This window comes from Cololabis saira, chromosome 4, assembly GCF_033807715.1.
Source record: "Cololabis saira isolate AMF1-May2022 chromosome 4, fColSai1.1, whole genome shotgun sequence".
Lineage (NCBI taxonomy): Eukaryota > Metazoa > Chordata > Actinopteri > Beloniformes > Belonidae > Cololabis > Cololabis saira.
The window spans coordinates 43,639,485-43,652,269 of record NC_084590.1 but is presented as its reverse complement, the minus strand read 5'-3'; the positions used below and the strand labels follow the sequence as shown (position 1 = coordinate 43,652,269).

Sequence of the window (12,785 nt, the reverse complement as noted above, 5' to 3'; positions counted from 1 at the left end):
TTTCACTTCCAGGAATATTTGCTTATTTTTCAGGAAGTTTGGTCTCGGTTCATCGCGTCCTCCGTTTTCGTGCACGTATTCTTGTTTTCCTTGGACGTACAATGTTTTGAGACTGACCTAATTTAGCTTGGCAACCCAAACCCGTCTCCCCTAAACCCGTCCCCCTAAACTAGGGCTGGGGATCGATTCAAATGTCAAGAATCGATTTGATTCCGATTTTTAAGATTCAGAATTGATTATCAAGATTTGATTCGATTCGATTCTATTCCGATATTGATTTGGGTTAGTGTTATTAAAACTGTTTTTTGAGCTGTTGCATGAATTATATGACTGTAGTTATGCAAAATATTACTACTAGTATTATATTGAGATTAAACAGCAAGTATTGCAGCTAATGATGCTGTAAGGACCAATCAGCTCCCAGAATGCTGATAGAACTGCTTTCAGAAACATCGTGTGGGTCAGAATTATCAAACAGATCCAGGGAGGAAACAGAGACGGATGAAATCGGTTTTATTTTTTCCCCACATTCCGTTTTTATTTGTTCCATTTTCGGTCTATTTTGGTTTTTAATTTTTGAGCATTTGGTTTTTAGCATTTTTTGCAAATGTAACCCCAAGACAGTATATAAAGTAATGAAATATAAACAATTTATGCAATTATAACCTAACACTTTAATGTTTTCATACCTTTTAAACATATTTAAAGGCAAAAACATGGAACCAGTTATTCTTGTGTCCAACAAAACATTCCTTTTTTTGGGCAGAAACAAAAAAAAAACCCCAAAAGTTGTAATGTAACGATCTTTACACATACAAATCGATTTTTAGGAATTAATATGAGAATGGATTTAGAATCAGAAAATCGATTTTTTTCAACACAGGCCTAGAGGACACCACTTCATTTGAGGGACGGCTGGTAAGAAGTCACAAAGACAGTAATAATGTAGACTGAAAATGATGCCTCATGCATCCTTTTTTGGGGATAAACAAAAAAATAACCAAAAGTTGTAATGTAATGATGAAAAAAACCAAAACGTAAATAAATAAAATAAAAAAAAAATCGATCTTTAGACATATGAATCGATTTTTAGGAATTAATATGAATAATATTAATATTTAGAATTGGAAAATCGATTTTTTCAACACAGGCCAGTCGTGATGTCAGGCCTGAAAGCTCTCTGCGAGGTATCCTCTTTATAGCTAACGTTCTTGTGAGAGAAAACAGAAGAAAACATAACCTTTTATTGCCTAAACTTTACTATTTTGAAGCAAAGCATCTTCAGGATAAAGATCTTTCCATTTGCACGATTAGATCTTATAACACACTCCTAATGTGACGCTGATAAGTTTAACCTGATTGAGATGAGGCCTCTCTGATGTGATTCAGTAAGTGTTGTTTGTCCGGACCACTTGATTACCGCCCACATCAGATAAACCTTACACAGAGCGGTTTATAATGACGGCTGTCCGTCATCGTGTCCAACTAACTGTCCTACAGGCCGTCGTCTCCGCTTCAGCTGCAGCTCTAGCGAGGCCCTGCTGACTGAAACCTGGAATAAATGACCCCATCTCACCGCCTGAGCACCGACGGGCGCCACTAATGACGTTTGTCTTGGATAAAATAGGAAAGGACACAAATATCGGACGTTTAAGATGTAAATCCTTCATCTTTAATAGAGATGTAACCGTGAAAGGTTTTTTCCACGTTTTTCTTGCTTACTTATTCATTCAATTCAATCAGTTTTTCAACTGTTTTTATTTATTTTTGTCATTTATTTCAGCAGATTATTATTATTATTATTATTATTATTATTATTATTATTATTATTAAGATTCGGTCACTCAAAGACCAGAATTCAACACTTTCTCCTGTTTTTCATTGTGTAACCGACAATAGAAATAATTAAAAGATACTGTCTGTCTAAAATATCTCAGATCAAATCCAACTTTATTTATGTCGCACTTTTCATACAATAAAATGCAGCACAAAGTTGCTACGGCAACCGGAGTCAACAGCCCTCCCCATGCAGGAAACACTGGAGGTAAAAAGTATGACAAATATAGAAATAAGATAAAAAGATAAATATATAAACACAAAAACAAACCAAAAATAGATAAAAATGATAATAATGAATCGTAATATAAATAGAAAAATAAGTAAATAAGATATCAGCAATAAATGGCAGTAAAGTGTGTTAGAAAACATGGCTTAATACAAAATCTAAGATGGAAAGTTTAAAACAGGATTAAAACATAGAGGGACATTAGTTAAAAGCTAGATTTAAAAAGTAAAACATTAGCAATCTTGTAATAATGAAGGGACCGAGGGACCCGGGGGTCCATGAGGTTAATGTGGTGAAAGAAACTCAGGAAGATAAGAAGGTTCAAGACCATTAGGACTTTTGAAAACCATAAGAAATACTTTAAACTCGACCCTGAAAGACACGAGGCGCCAATGCAGTGATTTTAAAACCGGTCACAGTAATCAGGACAACTTGAGATCAAAGCGTCAGCATCTGAGTGTTGGTCCGAGAGAGAAACGAGTGGACTCTGGATATATTCTAGATAATAAAAACCTGTTTTAACCACATGCTTGACAAGTGGAATGACACCTAGGCTCTTTACTTGAAACCACAGCCTTTCTTTTCAGATGTCCCCGTCCCTTCTCAAAATTAAAACAATATATATATGATAGATAGATATATGTTTATTGTCCCTGTGGGGAGATTTGTTTGCAGCAAAGGACACACATGGCAATTTGACAAACATAGCATAAAAACAGGGACACAGAACAGTAAAACAGACACGGTGCATCCACTTGTACATGGTATTGCCCAGCCAGCTGGGGGGCTATTTCCTAGAAATATTTAAAAGTTTAATGGCTTGGGGTATAAAGGACTTGTTTGACCTGTTTTTAGTGAACACAGGGGGGCAATAACGCTGAGCTGATGGCAACAGTTTAAAACTGGAGGTAAGTGGGAGCCTCTCATCATCAGCCACAATGGCCTTTGGCTTGTTTGTTACCCGGTCTCTGTACACTGATACAAATATTGTGCTTGATCTACTTAAAAAAGTTAAGGCAACTTTTTGCATGAGATTATTATGTAGATCAAGAAAGACTAGTCTTTGTATAAACTACTTAATTTTTTGTATGTAAATAATACATTTTGCAGGTACAGTCAACTTAATTATGTTAAGTTTACTTTATTTATCAAAATTAAGTTCACTTTAAAAAGAAAAAATAAGAAGAAGAAAAAAGAAAAAAAAGGAAAAAAAGAAAGAAAAAAAATTAAGTTGACTTGCAAAAATTAAGTTGACTTTACTTGCAAATTAATTTTGTACATACTAAAAATGAAGTAGTTTATACAAAGACTAGTCTTTCTTGATCTACATAAAAATCTCATGCGGAAAAGTTGCCTTAATTTGTGGTGTTCTATTTAAACAAAGCATTTTTCATCTAAACATTGGTCAATCTGCCCAATAGATTACAATTGTTAAAGGAAAAGTATTTTACATAAATACTGCTTGTTAAGGAAAAAATGCACAATGTCTTGTTTTTAAAACAAATGCAGATTAAGTTCAAAAGTAGATGTATTCATGTAAAGCAACAAACTTCATTTTTAATTGTTAATATCACAGATTATATTTACATGGGCTTAGATTTATTTTTTTCAGTGTATATACTTTGGAAGCTGGGTAGGGTGGTTCCTAACAGTTTGCTGGCTGTTGCTACTGTCCTCCTAACAGACCTCTTTTGTGCCTTGGAGACATTCCCAAACCAGTAGATGATGCAGAAAGTTAAAACACTTTCAATATTGATATAGATATTGTTTTTAGAGGCTATAACTCTGATAACGGCCTCCAGCAGAGTAAACGACCAGTCTCAAATCGTGGCGCCGTTGAACCAAAACGCCCGGCGAGGAGACGGTCCCAGCTCAGATGGACGGCCTGGGCCATCAGCCGGCCGTGGGGGGGGGTGGGGGTCGTTTGCAGTAATGGCTTTGCAGATTGCTGTTGTGAGATGTAATCGTCCCTCTGGGAAATCTCCGGACCATTTACTTTATGTATTTAGCCGCACTGGTATTAATCATTTATAAACATTTGTATAATGCAGAAGGAAGCGGCTGCCCAGCAGTGAATTCAGCGTAGAATTAAATGAGATGTTTGCTGTGGTGCCGTGGTGTTACATTAAACTCTCACGAGCGCCGAGCTGCATCCCGGGAGCCTTTTTCCACCAGGTGGTTTCTAAGGACGTCTTTTATCGGCCCCCGACCACATTAAAGTGGCTCCGCAGAACCCCAGAGGAGACGCTTCTGTTTCTTAATCTATTTTATCTGCGTCCTCATCTATGTTGTTGCTGAGTTCCCATCGTGATCAAATCTCTGTCGTCCAGGAGTCCCGGGGGTGAAGCCAGACCGGTACGAGGAAGGCCTGGCCGTCAAGCACTGCGCCCTGTCCCTGGTGGGGGAGCCCATCATGTACCCCCAGATCAGCACCTTCATCCGCCTGCTGCACACCCACCACATCTCCAGCTTCCTGGTCACCAACGCACAGTTCCCCGAGGAAATCAGGTGGGAAGGTTGATGCACTAATGGGGGGGGTTGTCTTTATGATGTGGTTTTATCAGGTCTTCACTGGTGCTGCCGCATAGTTTCTGTGGGGCTCTAACGTCCATTAGCCCCTCAATCCAGGACCACTTTCATGTTTCAAGAGCAACTGTTGACTGACACATTCAGTATAAAGCTCTGGACCGTGATGTCCCAGCATGCACCACTCTACCCCTGGGGGTACGTGAAATGGATGCTACTTTTTAAATATATGTGTATATTAAAATACAAATATACAGGACTGTCTCAGAAAATTAGAATATTGTGATTTTCTGTAATGCAATTACAAAAACAAAAATGTCATAAATTCTGGATTCATTACAAATCAACTGAAATATTGCAAGCCTTTTATCATTTTAATATTGCTGATCATGGCTTACAGCTTAAGAAAACTCAAATATCCTATCTAAAAAATTATAATATTCTGGGAATCTTAATCTTAAACTGTAAGCCATAATCAGCAATATTAAAATAATAAAAGGATTGCAATATTTCAGTTGATTTGTAATGAATCCAGAATGTATGACATTTTTGTTTTTTTAAATTGCATTACAGAAAATAAAGAACTTTATCACAATATTCTAATTTTCTGAGACAGTCCTGTATGTAGGAAAGTGTATCCAAAGATGGATCTTCTTCTTCTCCAGCCCCAGAGCAGATCCCCCGCGTTTCTCTATGTAACTTAGTTTTTAATGGACGTGAACCTAGAGCTCTGCGTTAACGGCATCAGCTTCTAACTCTGCAGCTGCATCTTCTGGATCTGATTTGTGCTGGTTAGGGGGGACTTGGCTGAAAAAACATTTTTTTATATAAAGGTTGAGGACAACTGCTCTACAACGTAAACAACACCATGTTGGCAGTGGAGCTGAGGCGGCTGAGAAAGGACGTCTCTGCTCCGGGAAACGGTCTGAAACGATGCCCGATAGCTGTTGTGCACCAAGATGCCAAAATATCAGAAAAATGGGACAGATGGAGGTTTTTATTGTATCACTAAAGATCCAGAGAGGCAGGATAAACAGATTTATGCCATCAAACGCCCGACCAAGACAGATGACGCGTGAGAGCAGCTCTCAGCGACTCCAGCTGTGAACCAGCACAACACCGTCCTCTCTGACCACCAGCCATGGCTTCATCCCAGCCTCATTAATTAAATGACTCTATTTATCCTAGTAGTAAGATATTAATGCATGAGATGGAGCCTTAAAACTTTAATTCACACAGTAAACACTAATTTATCCGGCGAAAATCCGCTGTAACATTTGATGCTAATGAAGGTGCCGATCACGTTGGCTGACATTGGCTGTGTTGGTGTTGTGTCTTTATTTGGCGCCTTCGTTAATTAAATGGATGAAGTGCCTCTCGCCCTTCCAGTAATGATGAAATAATCCTTGGCTGAGTCCAAAGCTGAATAATGTTCACAAATTCAAGGCGTGACGTGCATTTACACCCCTCCAGGGGAGAGGAGGGAGAAGGAAAGTTGATCAGGGGGGATATTGGAGGTCTGGCAGCTCCGGTGCAGTTTCCCGGAACTTTATGAGGGTCACTTATACTCAGTCCTTCAATTTCAGTAACTTAAGTTTGCTTAAGGTTTAGATGTGCATTAAAATTCATGATTGCACCGTGACTTCTGACGTGAACGAGCGCTTCTCTTTCCTGAGGAAATGGCACCGTAAACGGGTCCCGTGGGTTGTGTAGCTCCATGTCAGGTATCTGGTCCGTCACAAGCTCATTTATCACATACTGCCAGAGTAAAGTATTCACATTCATTACTCAGGTAGAAGTATAGATACTAGAGTTTAAAAATACTCCTGTAGAAGTTGAAGTATCAACTCAAGTTTTTTACTCAAGTAAAAGTATAAAAGTACTGGTTTCAAAACTACTTAAAGTATAAAAGTAAAGGTAATGTAAGGGGGAAAAAAGCCATTAAGGACAAAAGCCATTGAAAATGAATGTATCTTAGTATAATGCAAATATATTAAAGAAGCATATATGTGTACTATTGAGCATTAACATGTGTTTCAGAGAGCAGCAGATATGATGACTAGTTGCCTATAAGTATTGTAATGGTGCAAAAAGTCAAACTTCAGAGGCATGTTATCATTTATCCTAACCTTTATTGGAATGTACATCCAAGTTTAGTTGCAGGAATCTGAGGGAACGGATGTAAGAACAAAACTGGACAAGAACATCTGAAACAACCACAACCAAATTCACTCTATCCGGATGGAGCAATTTAACTGGATAGTTTTTATTAAAGGCTGAAATGAAATAGAGTAACGAGGCTGTTTTTAAAATGTAAGGAGTAAAAAATACAGATAATTGCATGAAAATGTAAGGAGTAAAAGTAAAAAGTCGTCTGAAAAATAATTACTCCAGTGAAGTATAAATAACCAAAATTTCTACTTAAGTAAGGTAACGAAGTATTTGTACCTTGTTACTTGACACCTCTGCATACTGCTTACTTTCAGACAAGATTTCACTAAAATGAAACTACAATAGTACTCAGGTGATCTGCACTGAGCTCCTGTGGAGGGACGCCCTGGTCCTGGCTGCGCTGCACTGGCTCCCTGTTGGTGTCAGAATAGATTTTAACATTTTATTGATTGTTTTGAAAGCTTTTAATGGACTAGCCCCCCCATTATCTGACTGAGCTCCTCAATACCCACAACCCTGCCGGGTCGCTGAGATCCTCCAATCAGCTGACAGAGCCTTTGTGGCCTCTCGACTCTGGAATAACCTGCCCTTGCATCTCCGATCTGCACCATCACTTGAGGTTTTAAATCAGCTTTAAAAAGACACTTTTCCTCCCTGCTTTTGATTAGTTTTAGTGGATTTTGGCAATGTTTTATTTCAAACATATTCTAATTTGTTATCATTTTACTCTTATTTTTATTTCATTGTATTCTGGTATTTTGCACTCATCTTATTTTATTAGTTTTATCTTTGTAATATATATTTATATATATTTATTCTGCTGTTTTTACCTGTACAGCACTTTGGTCAACCTGGTTGTTTTAAACTCTATAAATAAAGTGAGTTGAGTATTCAGGCAAGCTAAGACATGAAATCTCCTGCGTGTCCTGGGTGTTTCTGCTCGATGACGTGAACATGAACACTGAAATCATGACCACATCATTGCTGAAGCAGCAGTAGGCGTTCTTTTGGTATGTGCAATCATCAACGTGGAACAATAACTGTTTGGAAGCTCTTGTGAGGTGTTTAGATAGACTTTTCTCTCCCCCGTTAATAAATAAATAAATAAATAAATAAATAGGATTCTTAGAGCAGTAAATGGCGGTGAGACGCCTGGCTGGAGGTTTCCACGTCAGCGCTGCTTTAAAAAGGAGAAATGTTCATATTTTTCTTCAAATGTCCGTCGCAATAAAAGTGTTTCTGCTTCCACTGAAGGATCTGAAGACGTGTAGACACAGTAAATGGACTTCATTTTTTATATTTTTGTTGACCGCTTAAGTTCTTTACACAATCAGCCGCTTTGATCTATTCACACGTGTTACTGCATCACTTTCACAGCTTTACTTTTCTTTAATTTTTAAGCCTTTTTCTCCATCAGACACACCGTCACCAAAGCATCAGGGACTCTGTAGAGTTCAGAGTCTGGTCCACAGACGCTCTGATGTATGTTGATGTCTGGACCGTGGAGGTCAGACATCAAACCCCGACCTCCTGCTGGTCACATGACCGCTCCACCTTCTCAGTTAGTTTTTTTGTTTCTTTTAGTTTCACCAAAACGATCATTTCCATCCATCAGGGTGACGCTCGACTTGAATAGGTTCATGCACCGTCTCAGTATTTTTGATATTATTGATATTTTCTTTATTCCTGTTCTGACTGTCTTGTGAAAGACTGCATGACGCTGGGTGGAGAATTAATGTAAAACTGGTGCAGCTTATGTATGATTTTACCTTTTTAAAAGCCTAAAGACATCGCAGTTTTACAAAAACTTTAATTATTAAGAAATAATAATAACAAAAATCTGTTGATTCTAATGGACGGTGAAGGTTTACGCCTCAGAGGATGCTGGGAAAAAAGATATTTTTCTGGTGGACATCTTTTCAAGACAGCTCTCAGATTGTAGTTCTTTATTTTCTGTAATGCAATTAAAAAAACAAAAATGTCACATTCTGGATTCATTACAAATCAACTGAAATATTGCAAGCCTTTTATTATTTTAATATTGCTGATCATGGTTTACAGCTTAAGAGTAAGATTCCCAGAATATTCAAATTTTTTGAGATAGGATATTTGAGTTTTCTTAAAGCAGCACAACGTAACTTTCAGCTTTTCTGAGTTTGGCGGCATCTTTTGGACAAAAGCGGTAGTGTTTTACCAGAAAGAACACCACGTTTCCCATGAGCACCAGCGCATACTGCCAGAAAACTCCTGTCCCGTCGCGTGCATTTGTTTTGAGAGAAGACGGGACGCTTTTCTGTTTCACCAAGTGAACAGACGGAACGCAAAAAAAAAAGATGTTAAACTGCTGGAAAGGAACTGGAATTTACCGGGATACCTTAAACAAGGAAGCCAGGGAGCGGTATATGGAGAAAATAATGATTATTAACGGTCTGGATCCATATGAAATCCCTACTAAAGAATGGAGCTCCTCGTCGGAGCGCCACTCTTTAGAAGGATTTACTGCCCGCAGTTCTGCAGAACCCACGTCTCTGGCTACCTTGTTTAGGAGTGTTTGGCAGCTGCTTTGGTAAATGTTTGACTCGCCATGTGTTTCAATAAATTAGTATAATAGTACAACATACAGTACATGTTTTGTATCCCTCTTACTTCTCTTTTCTTTTTTTTCCTCTTTTTTTTTTCCTCTGCAGCTACAAATCAAATAGTTAATATTTTTTCCTCAACAAAATTAATTGCACCGCAGAGAGCTGGCCAACAACTGCGTTTAGCTGGAGAAGTGGGGAATAAAACCCGTTTGAATGATCCGACCCCGGTCTGTGTGATTGTTTGTTTGTGGTTTAATAAACCCGTGTTTTGATCCGACGCCCATCTGTGTGCGTGTTTGTTTGTTTACTGAGGAACGTTATGTTTGGTCGGACTCGTTACAGCCGCGATCCAACCGAGCCGACGACTCTTTTACTCTTTTAATTTGTTATATCAGATACTTGGCCTCCGTGGTTCTGCCTCCGAGCAGGAAACCCGTGAAAAGTTAAACCATTAGCGATCTTTCCCCCACGTCTGTTGTGTGGAGCTGCTGCAGCTACAACACAGCAACGGGTTACCAGCTTCTGCAGAGCTCTGAGCTCCAAGCCCCGCCAGCTTTCGTCTCGACTACGAATCGGGAAGGAGGGGGAAGTGACGTATGCCGTAAAGCAGTCAAAGCCGTAAAAATGTGTAGTTTTTAGTGTGGCAGGGTTCTATCATGCTCCTCAAAGTTACATAGTGCCAGTGAAGGCGATACAGACCCCTCAGACCATGACAGAGGTTCATTAAACCTGTTGGAAGTTGATGTACCATCACAATGACTCTGGAAATATTAGATTAAGGTGGAAAAGTTACATAGTGCCGCTTTAAGCCATGATCAGCAATATTAAAATAATAAAAGGCTTGCAATATTTCAGTTGATTTGTAATGAATCCAGAATGTATGACATTTTTGCTTTACAGAAAATAAAGGACTTTATCACAATATTCAAATTTTCTGAGACAGTCCTGTATTAGAGACCTTTATGCCTGAAATGAGCGAGTAAAAGTTTTAAAGGACGGAACAGAAACATGTTTTCATGTCGCACTTCTTCTCCAAGTGAGTATTTCTCTCCAAACGCCCCCCCCCAAGAGTTTGTCCCCATTTATTGCTCATGTTGTCCTCCAGGTTAAATCATGCCTACCCCCCTCTCCCCCGTCCCTCCCTCGTTTCCAGGAACCTGGTGCCAGTTACTCAGTTGTATGTCAGCGTGGATGCCAGCACCAAAGACAGCCTGAAGAGAATCGACCGGCCACTTTTCAAGGACTTCTGGCCCCGTTTCCTGGACAGCCTCCGGGCCCTGGGAGAGAAGGTGAGCCTGGAAAAACAACCCTTAGATCTGCTCTCCAAACACAGACCTGATAGTATGTTATTGCTGCTGGGATATTTTTAGGACCATCCCGGGGTTGTAAATATTATTGTGTGCCAAATACCCACAATCCAAAAAAAGCACGTGTTCATGACAGAACTGCATCCAACCTGCATCATTAAGAAAATCCACATGGTTAAAATATACATTTAAAAATAACTCACACCATCAATATCAACATACAGGACTGTCTCAGAAAATTTAAATATTGTGATTTTCTGTAATGCAATTACAAAAACAAAAAGGTCATACATTCTGGATTCATTACAAATCAACTGAAATATTGCAAGCCTTTTATTATTTTAATATTGCTGATCATGGCTTACAGCTTAAGAAAACTCAAATATCCTATCTAAAAAAATTAGAATATTCTGGGAATCTTAATCTTAAACTGTAAACCATAATCAGCAATATTAAAATAATAAAAGGCTTGCAATATTTCAGTTGATTTGTAATTAATCCAGAATGTATGACATTTTAGTTTTTTTAATTGCATTACAGAAAATAAAGAACTTTATCACAATATTCTAATTTTCTGAGACAGTCCTTTATATTAAAAATTGATAAATAAAAAAAGTCCCCAAATTATTGAAAAGTAACGATGCTGCAAAGATGGTTATAATCTCCACTTCAAACGCATGGGTTGAACAAACTATCCAGATGAATGTATCTACAGGGTCTGGTGTTGATGATGCGCGGGTCGGAGCGCCGTGTAACGTTTCCTCCGCCCTGTGACAAAGATCCTCTCCTTTAAGGTCGTGATGAGGTCGTGATGAGGTCTGGACGCCGTCAGGATTCATCAGTTTGAGCCTGATGCATCCTGTCGTTGTCATCTCGGACATAAAACAAACCTGACTGCAGGAGACTTGGTTATTTTATATATTCAGATTGTCCATTCAGCAACTTCTTTTGACACTACTGAACTTAACCGATTTGGTGAAGCAACTCCACATCATAATACTGACCCCACTGGCTTGCTCTGTAGGCACAAGGCATGATGGGAGATCAGCCTTCCCCTGATGAAACACTGGGCTAAATCTGGACACATCGGACAACGAGACCTTTTTCTTTTACTTCAGAGTCTGATCTCTAGTCCCCGTAGTAAATTAGGGCTTTGTTTTTAATAAGCCCCACTAATGAGTGTTTTTTAACGTACTAAATAGGGGTGCAACGACTGGTCGACTTTGCCTACAAAAATCAATAATAAAAAAAAAAACTGTCAACTATTGTCGGCAAATATTAGTAACAGAGTAAGGCATTGTCTTCCCTCCTATCTCTGCTGAGCGCTGCACATTATTATTATTAGTTTATTATTGCTGATCATGGCTTACAGCTTAAGAAAACTCAAATATCCTATCTAAAAAAATTAGAATATTCTGGGAATCTTAATCTTAAACTGTAAGCCATAATCAGCAATATTAAAATAATAAAAGGCTTGCAATATTTCAGTTGATTTGTAATGAATCCAGAATGTATGACATTTTTGTTTTTTTAATTGCATTACAGAAAATAAAGGACTTCATCATAATATTGTAATTTTCTGAGACAGTCCTGTATATTCAAAAAGTAGCATCCATGTAAAAATCCTTTAAAAATAAATATTTCATAAATAATTGAGAAAAATATAAGTCTAAATTCATAAAATGAATTTTATCTTCAGGAGTAGGCTATTCAACTTATTATCCTAAAACCCCAGAGTTTCCCCCACACCAGGATGGTTCCACCTAACCTGTCAAACACCTGGTTTCACCTGTCAATCACTTGGACCAACGATGGAGTCGTGGTTGAAGCGTAGCAGCAATATTTTTGTATTTAATAAATCAGTTACTGATGGCACAGTGCTCTGTTTTAGGTCTTTTGTTTTTACAACCAAAAGTGCTTTGCGCTGGTCAGAGCCGTCTGGGAGATTTGCGAGGCCCCGTGCGAAATGGCTGGGGGGAGCTGTCGCGCACGAAATTTTTGGGTTTTTCGGGTCGGATCGGGTGTCTATATGCGCAATTTTAACTCCAATTACGAAAATACTGGATACAAACATACACACGTTTCTTTATGAAGCATTGCATTGAGAACACATGACAAGTCGAGATATTTTTT

The 12,785-nt window shown here is 38.5% G+C and overlaps 1 protein-coding gene across 1 annotated transcript in view; it reads left to right on the top strand.

The window, feature by feature from the left end:
- Positions 1-12,785, top strand: part of tyw1 (tRNA-yW synthesizing protein 1 homolog (S. cerevisiae)) — a 91,176-nt gene that overhangs the window by 35,563 nt on the left and 42,828 nt on the right. Inside the window, exons 12-13 of the mRNA XM_061719863.1 lie at positions 4,396-4,573; positions 10,499-10,634. Of these exons, the coding sequence (XP_061575847.1) occupies positions 4,396-4,573; positions 10,499-10,634 (314 nt within the window). The remainder of the gene's footprint in view (positions 1-4,395; positions 4,574-10,498; positions 10,635-12,785) is intronic.